The 8,393-nt window shown below is 33.5% G+C and overlaps 1 protein-coding gene across 1 annotated transcript; it reads left to right on the forward strand.

Moving 5' to 3' along the window:
- The first annotated feature begins 1,288 nt into the window (after positions 1–1,288).
- On the forward strand, positions 1,289–8,157 carry LOC125230605. The gene is made up of 6 exons (XM_048135817.1): positions 1,289–1,519; positions 3,598–3,857; positions 4,902–5,074; positions 6,600–6,759; positions 6,973–7,094; positions 7,726–8,157. Exons 2-6 carry the CDS (start codon positions 3,680–3,682, stop codon positions 8,023–8,025), a joined length of 933 nt encoding a protein of 310 aa, XP_047991774.1. The 5' UTR covers positions 1,289–1,519; positions 3,598–3,679; the 3' UTR covers positions 8,026–8,157.
- The last annotated feature ends 236 nt before the right edge of the window (positions 8,158–8,393 follow it).

An 8,393-nucleotide genomic window follows, 5' to 3' on the forward strand; every position in this document is an offset into this window, starting at 1 on the left:
TTGGGCTCTTATTTATTATTATTTGATAGGAGACAAACGAGATGTAAATGAAGAAAAAATGTTTATTTATTAGTTTAGTTTAGACAGTCAAGCAAAACGTGAGAGTAAAAAACCGGCCAAGAGCGTATATATCGGGCCCCGCTCAGTGTAGGGTCCGTAGTTTTCCGTATTTTTCTCCTAAACTACTGAACCTATCAAGTCCAAAACAATTTTCCTAGTAAGTCTTTATAATGTTCTACTTTTGTGATTTTTTTCAGATTTTTTAAACATATGGTTCAAAAGTTAGAGTTAGATTTCCGAAAATATTAATATTATCAAAAAATAATTTTAGTAAACCCTTATTCATTTTTAAATACCTATCCAACAATATAACGTTGAGGTTGGAATGAAAAAAAAAAATCAGTCCCCACTTTACACTTTTTATTTTTTCACTTTGTCGGAGTGACTGATATAGGTACATATATTGGTACCAAATTTCAGCTTTCTAGTGCTAACGGACGGACGGACGGACGGACGGACGGACAGACAGACATGGCGAAACTATAAGGGTTCCTAGTTGACTACGGAACCCTAAAAATGGTGGCAAATTTGAAAAATGTATTTTATACTTTTGACAAGTAGGAAAATAAAGCACAAAAGGTTAGAAGGCGGGATCGCCCAAGGTTTTCTTGAAATAAGGTACCTATTTTTTGGTTTCATACAAAACAAAAACAGATTTTATTATATCCTGCCTCAAATACGCATTATTTTGAAAAACACTACATGACAACTTTTATTTCTTACATAATTTGCCGTCGAATAGCATTTTTAAAAATAGTTTATCCAAAAAAAGCATCACATGTTGATCCACTGTGCGACGTATCGCGCCGTGCAATAACATTAAGACGTAAAGAGACTTCGTGCCTCTACTCTTTCCCATATTACAGCTTGGCAAAAAAGAGTAGAAATGGAACTAATTTTTTACACCACTTACTGTTTTCATACAAAAGATAGTTGGAATATGCAAGACGTTTTACATAGACAGTGGCGCCCCTATTATTTTTTACTTTTTTTGCCCGACTGTAATATAGACGGTCAAGCAAATATTATGAGAGCAAAATTCAAATTTTCTATGAGACGATATTAATGTATGGGCACATTATTCAAATTTGCCGCCATTTTTTACTCTCATGATTTGTTTGACCGTCTGTAGTTACATTATCTAGGTTATTAACATGACAAGTAAGTGCCTTACTTGTTATGGCTGATGTATTTATTGGGTAAAATAAAAATCTGGTACTGGCAACATTTTCAAGTTGTCATCCAACAAACCAAATGCTAACGGCCGAATGTGATGCTCGTGTGTTCTTTTTCTTTTCGCTCCTTTTTTGCGTCGTTGTCATTGCAGTGAAAGTGTTTCATTTGAAAATTAACTTAGTGATCGCGATCGCAAGTATACCTACTAAAATAATGGAAGAGGATACAGAAAACATATTGGTATCCTGGGATGTGCCGTCAGAAGTCGTCGAGAACTTCAAAAGTAAGTTGTGAATTTTCTAGTATATCGCTGGCAGATCAGAAGGTAGTGGTCAGGGAGCGGTAAAATAGTTTTCAGTACAGATTGTGTTTTTTTTACGCACTAGTGCGAGAAGTGGTTCATTATATGCTAGGTCGAAACTTTGGAGGCTCATCTGTACAAGATATTTGTAAAATGTACGTTAGTAAATAGTAATTCAATGCATTTGCTTGATATATTTGTATGTTACTAAACTATTAAAAACTTATTATCTCATCAAAACGAGACAATGGGCATTTTGACACATCAATGTAAATAAAAAAAGTTATATTAATACTCGATCAAGTCCCATTTTGGTCAAATAATGTGTGAAAATCGTGAATGTTTAAATCAAAATAACATGACTGTGCTTGCTGCAACTGCCATACATCTCCGGGGTCGATCAAGATGTTCATTTGTCTTCTGAAGTGTAACAAATTTAATGTGTAGTTGATCATTTAAAAGTTGTCAAGAGGCTCAACTTTCCATAAAACTAAAGGTTAAGGACAGATTGTTAGTAGGTACATAATTAGTATCATCATCAGTAGTCTATAAACCGCTCACATATCACATATTGTTGGTAACTACGAGTAGATGGGTAGCAGCCTGTTCTATAGTTCTATTTTATGTCAAGTATTTTGAATTTCAAATAGATTTTGTCACCATGTCGCAGTGGACGACTTTGATTCAGTCTCTCTTCGACCACAACACTTAAGATATTTATTCTTTTTTGATGCATGTTTCGTTCATTTCCCATTTAAATATACATAGGAGAGGTCCTCGATAGCTATCAAATATGCAATTATTTAAGTTAATTTTTTTTACAGAAAATGATATAAGCAAGGAACAGTTCAAATATTTGGTTTCAAATGATACTTACTTGAAAGAGCTTTGCCCACACATTGGGCACCGAATAAAACTAAAAAGTAAACTACAAGATTACTTAGACTCAGTTACTGATACTGAAACTGCATCTTCCTTCAATGCAGATTTAATGGTTATTAAAGCAAACTATCCAGAAGTGATGCAAATTGATCAAGACGAGTCAGTTATTCTAACAGACATTACATTGGATTTGGATTCCTACTTAAATATACCTAGTAGGCTTTCACTGCCAGAATTTGATTTGAAGACTATCCTCCAATCTACTCCACAAGGAAATAGTGTTCTAAATTATTATCAAAAATACAAACAATTGAACTCGCAAAAAAGAAACATCATTGTTGATGTTTTGGTGAAATATCACTACACATTTATTGTTAACAAGTAATTATTGAACCACTTATAATTATGTTTGCCCGTTGTAGAACTGATGTAGTGTTAGTTTTTTATGTAGGCAGATAGATATTTTTGACAAGGGGTTTATTACATGTGGTCATAGGCATAGGTTATCTAATGTTTGCCTGAATTACATTTGCCATAAGTTAAGTTCTTAGCCAGAGCAGCTAAATACTTATTTTGTTATTTATTTTATTTTGTTACTTCTAGGACACCACAAGTAATTTATCCTATACCTTAGTAGTAGGTTAAGTAGCTATAGTAGTATAGTTACCTGTAGAAATTATATATACAGTAATCATCATGTAGTAGTATCCAATGTAGATTAGTGTAATATAAGCTTATATATATATGCCGCTCAAGTACTTAGCTCATGGATTGTAGGAGACCAGACAGCAGTAGTTTCAGGCTTGGTACAGTCACCTGCGATAATATCTTACACAACGAAGGCCTCAAAAATATCTGATACGCTCTTACAATGTCTCATAAGGCAATTTGATGTATTATATCACAAATAAGGTACTAGAGGCAGATATTTTTGCAGCCTTCGTTGCGTAAGATATTACATATTATAGGTTACAGGTGACTGTACTTGCATGTCAATCCAGATGGATTGACGCCTAGTGCAAGTTAAATATTCTTTCGAGTTAAATATTCTTTCACGGGTAGCAAAATTATGCATTTACGTCAAGGGTGGTTGTGATGGTTTTCTGTCTGGTTTCTATAATTAGTATTAATACCTACTTAAATATGAATGAAGATTATCCAAAATATTTTTTTCTCAGCAACATCAAACCAGAAGAGTTCAATTTGCTAGCTGCAAAAATTGTTTCTCTTTTCCCAACTGAAAGTATATATATCTACTATATGAAAGCTGTGCCAACATGCAAATCTGCTTCAAGAAAATATGTGCCCGCTAAAGGCAAATTAGTGGACAAGGTTCGAAATCTCCTGTACATATCAGGAGCAAAGCGCAGGAGCATTAAATCCACTTGCTCTAATAAGGATTCGGATACAGATGTAGAGTCTGTGGAAAATAATCAAGGTAAAATCTATACTTATTCCGTACTAATAGGTAATATAAATGCGAAATTAACTCTTGTCTGTCTGTTGTCTTTCTTCCTTTAGATTTTCACAAAGTATGGTTTCGATACAATTTTAGGGTTCCGTAGTCAACTATCCGTCCGCGGATAATCTCAGTGACCGTTAGCACTAGAAAGCTGAAATTTGGTACCAATATGTATGTATATCAATCACGCCGACAAAGTGGAAATAGTTATTTGTTTTACAAGGGGGCAAAGTTGTTTAACCGCACGTGCCAATATTGATATCCGAGCAAGCGAAAGATTCCAATATTGAACCGCGAGCGTAGCGAGTGGTTCAAAAAGTGGAATCTTGAGCGTTGCGAGGGTTTCAAGGCACGAAGGTTAAACAAACTTTGCCACCGAGTGAAACACAAAATTTTTCACCACACCAACACGAACAAAATACTGACTATAAAACATCAAACTAAATCAAATCCATCAATCTATTCAATATTTATGATTCAAAATCATCATTTGGTAAATTCTACCAGCCAGCTTAAGACATAAAGTTATAATTTGTTTGAAATTACTTTGCACTCTTGTGAATAAAATGCAATTTTGCTATCTGTTTTCGAATAGCAAAGTAAGCCTTTACCATTTGGTGTGGTGAAAAAAATGTTTTATTAGGGTACCCCCTGCATGTAAAGTGGGGACTGGTTTTTTTTTCATTCGAACCCCAACGTGTGATATATTGTAGGATAGGTATTTAAAAATGAATAAGGGTTTAGGTACTCCAATAGTTTTTTGATAATATTAATATTTTCGGAAATAATCGCTCCTAAAGGAAAAAAAAAACTGTGTCCCCTCCCCCTCTAACTTTTGAACATTATGTTTAAAAAAATATGAAAAAGATCACAAAAGTAGAACTTTATAAAGACTTTCTAGGAAAATTGTTTTGAACTTGATAGGTTCAGTAGTTTTTGAGAAAAATACAGAACTACGGAACCCTACACTGAGCGTGGCCCGATACGCTTTCGGCCGGTTTTTTATTTGTTTTATTTCAGAGACTGCCTCAAATGACGACGCTATTTGGCTGAAACATAACAATGAGCCATGGGACCAAGTTTGTGAAAGGTGGAATAACACCTTTGAATTAAGACACAAACAAAAATTTGAAACTGTACATGATTTTCTCGAAACCTGGGCCATTTTAAAAGACGGCAAAGCAGATACTCTGGTAAGACATTCCTAATAAAATAACTAGCCACCTTATATTAATAATAAATTATATACATATTATATAAATAGAATTGATTTTAGTATAAGATTTCTATTACTGGCCATGTTATACTAAAATGAATTCTGTAACCTACGAGTATGACTTACTACACTAAATACATAAAAAATAATATCAAGATAAATGCCATATTTCCTTTAGAACACTTCAAATCATCAATCAAAGTGTCTTATAATTCCCACATTTCCCATACTGATCAGGTGGGAAATCATTTGGAATGATAACTGTGTATTCATATGTAACTCTGTTTCAGATGAAATATACATTACTTAATATACAGGGTGCATTTTGACAGCGGGTCAGTGAGGGCAACTATCAGATCCCGTGGTGCTATTGCTATCTAAGGAGACTATCCCTCGATTTCAAATTGATGGAAATAGTGTTTACAGATTTTGGAAAAAACATACAGGGTGCGAGAAAAAGGTCATTTTTGAGAAACTTTCAAAAGCTTGTATGGGACCAAAAAATATTTCCGTCTAGAAAAGTCACAAATCGCGAAAAACTCTTCCCATACAATTTGTATAAATAATAAATATTATAAAAAAAAATTACACGGTGATTTTTTGATGCCAATCGATTCCATTCTTAATAGTATTAATAGTTTCTAACGGGTCAACTTACGGTAATGTACCAAAAAGCCATAAACCAATACATTTTACTATGGTGAATAAGTAGAAAAAGTTTTCTTTAATTTGTGGCTCTTAAGTACATTATCGCAAGTTGAGCCCTAAGAAACTATCGATACTGAATAGGAATAGAATCGATTGGCATCAAAAAATCAGCATGTAATTTTTTTTATATTCATAAAAATGGTATGGGAAAAGTTCTTCGCGATTTGTGACTTTTCTAGCCGGATTTTTTTTAGTCCCTTACAAGCTTTTGATCCTGGATAATAATTAGATCGATTGGCGTCAGAAAAAATGTTTGTCAAAAATGCCCCTCTTCTCGCACCCTATATGGTTTTTTTTCCAAAATCTGTAAATGCCAATTTGCATCAATTCGAAATCGAGGGAAATTCTCCTTAGACCATTTTCGCAAAGGACCACGGGATCTCATGGCTTACTGACCCGCTATCAAAATATACCCTGTATAATTAATAATCCAAAACAAAAACTGAATTAAGTAATATTCATACATACATACATACAATCACGCCTGTTTTCCAGAGGGGTAGGCAGAGATCACGGATTTCCATTTACTACGATCCTGACAAAGCACTTTCGCTTCACACACATTCAATTACGTTTCTCATACACGCGCGCTCGTCGGTTTCGAGTACTTTTGACCTTTATAATATTCCTAGAACCTAAACTACTTACTTATACATAAATTTAACTTAAAAAGTAAAACGTATACAAATATCCCGCTTCCTTCCTTGCCCAAAGGTGCCCACGATGCTTGCGGCAGTTCCGCGTGGGATAGTGATATAATAATTAATACTGTCACTGTTTTGTTATTGTTACAGATACTTTTGGATTTTGAGAAACAGTTTAAAGAGAAGTCGCTTAACTTCTTTAAAAACTGGGAACTATTTTTCTCGAAACTTTTGAAGCTTAGAGAAAGTGTCGTGACAAATGATAATGCAAAAGCATTAATTGAAGGATTAGGGAATATCATTGACGATGGTAAGTACCTACTTGTTTACCTATAGAATGTGTTGTAAGACTTGTAAGTACCCAAATCTTGACTGTTTTCCACTCGTATAATGCGAGTATAGTTTATAAGTTGTTTTTATAGTGTCCATATCGGTATATCATCGTCATAGTTTAGTAGATGCATTCATACTTGATCATTTTATAAAATATGTGTAATTTTCATATATATTTCTTTTATTTCAGACAAAAAAATTCCGGTGCAGATTTACCTGCTAGGTTTTTTAATACCACCCAAAGGCCGAAAATCTAGGAAAGTCAAGTTCTCAACCACTGAATCAATCCAGGGCTTATTAGTTCAGATAGATGTAAGTATTGTATGCATCCAATCAAAATTTAAGTTTTATTCTCTTTATTTTATTATTAATATACATTTATATTATTACCTATAAAAGTTGTGTAATTGTTCAGTTAATGTTTTACTATTTTACTCTTCGAGTCAAGCGAGTTCAATATATTTCATTTAGTTTTATTGCAAAATAATGTTTCTAGCATTATTTATTTTTTAGCATACGTATATAAAATATATCCACAATCACAATTGATAAGTTTTCAAAATATGTAATTATGCTAAATTGAATTATTTTTGGTAAATATGTTCCATTTAATTTTTCCCACTCAATTTTTATGATAATCATTATTACGTATGTAAACTGTAAGGCATGCAAAGTTGCCAAAGAGCCACCATAATGAAGTTACATTTTACTTAACATTTTTTAGAATTCGTTACTTCTTACTTCTTGAATGAAATACTTTTGAATGAAAATTACAATTAAGGGAAAAATCAAAAAACTTTGTGTACATTAAAATTCCATTTTCTATCTGACTAAGTCTCTGTCTCTTAAAAGGAATCTTCTACTTTTGTAGTGGAGCCTCTGCTGAGCAGTGGGATATTCCTGGGAACTATGGCATTACTTTTAAATTATGTTTTTAATGCAGGACGCCGGAGATATCGACAGCGTAATCGCAGCCCAGAAAGCTAAGGCTGCAGCCCGGAAGGATACCGTTCAACCCTTCGTGCTCATACAAGGACCGCTACAAAACTTCGCCCAGATATACATCGTTATTGATGATATCAAATACCACGTGCATTCAGCTGCAAAGGCGTTCGACTTATTGTTTAAGATTTATCACGTTTTCCACGCCAAGTATCCCCAAGTGTGTGAGCACCTCCACATAATTATTCAAAAAAAGTGTATCAAATCCATACAGCGTATGATACAGTACCACCGTATATAGTTGACGTTTTAAACTTAGATGTGTAAAATTTGGTCTTCGTTTTTTATAAAAGTTCTTGAAATGTAAAAATATACTAAGGTATAGAAATTTCTTTGGTCTTATGTACCCACTTAAAAAGTATTTCATTGTGTAAGGTATTTGCAGCATCTACAATTGACGTGATTTGTTCTAAGTTTGTCTTGTAGAGAATACTCTGTGGCGTCAACTACGCCTATCATTCGAAAAAAGTTAAATAAATTCATAAAATGCTTTGTTCCGAGTGCAAACTCGATCTTGGTACTTTTAAAAAATACATTTTACATTTGGAACTTATTCATAAAATAAAAACTAATTATCAATGTCCTATTGAAAATTGCCAGAGAACGTAT

The sequence above is a fragment of the Leguminivora glycinivorella genome, chromosome 10, assembly GCF_023078275.1.
Source record: "Leguminivora glycinivorella isolate SPB_JAAS2020 chromosome 10, LegGlyc_1.1, whole genome shotgun sequence".
NCBI classification, from domain to species: domain Eukaryota; kingdom Metazoa; phylum Arthropoda; class Insecta; order Lepidoptera; family Tortricidae; genus Leguminivora; species Leguminivora glycinivorella.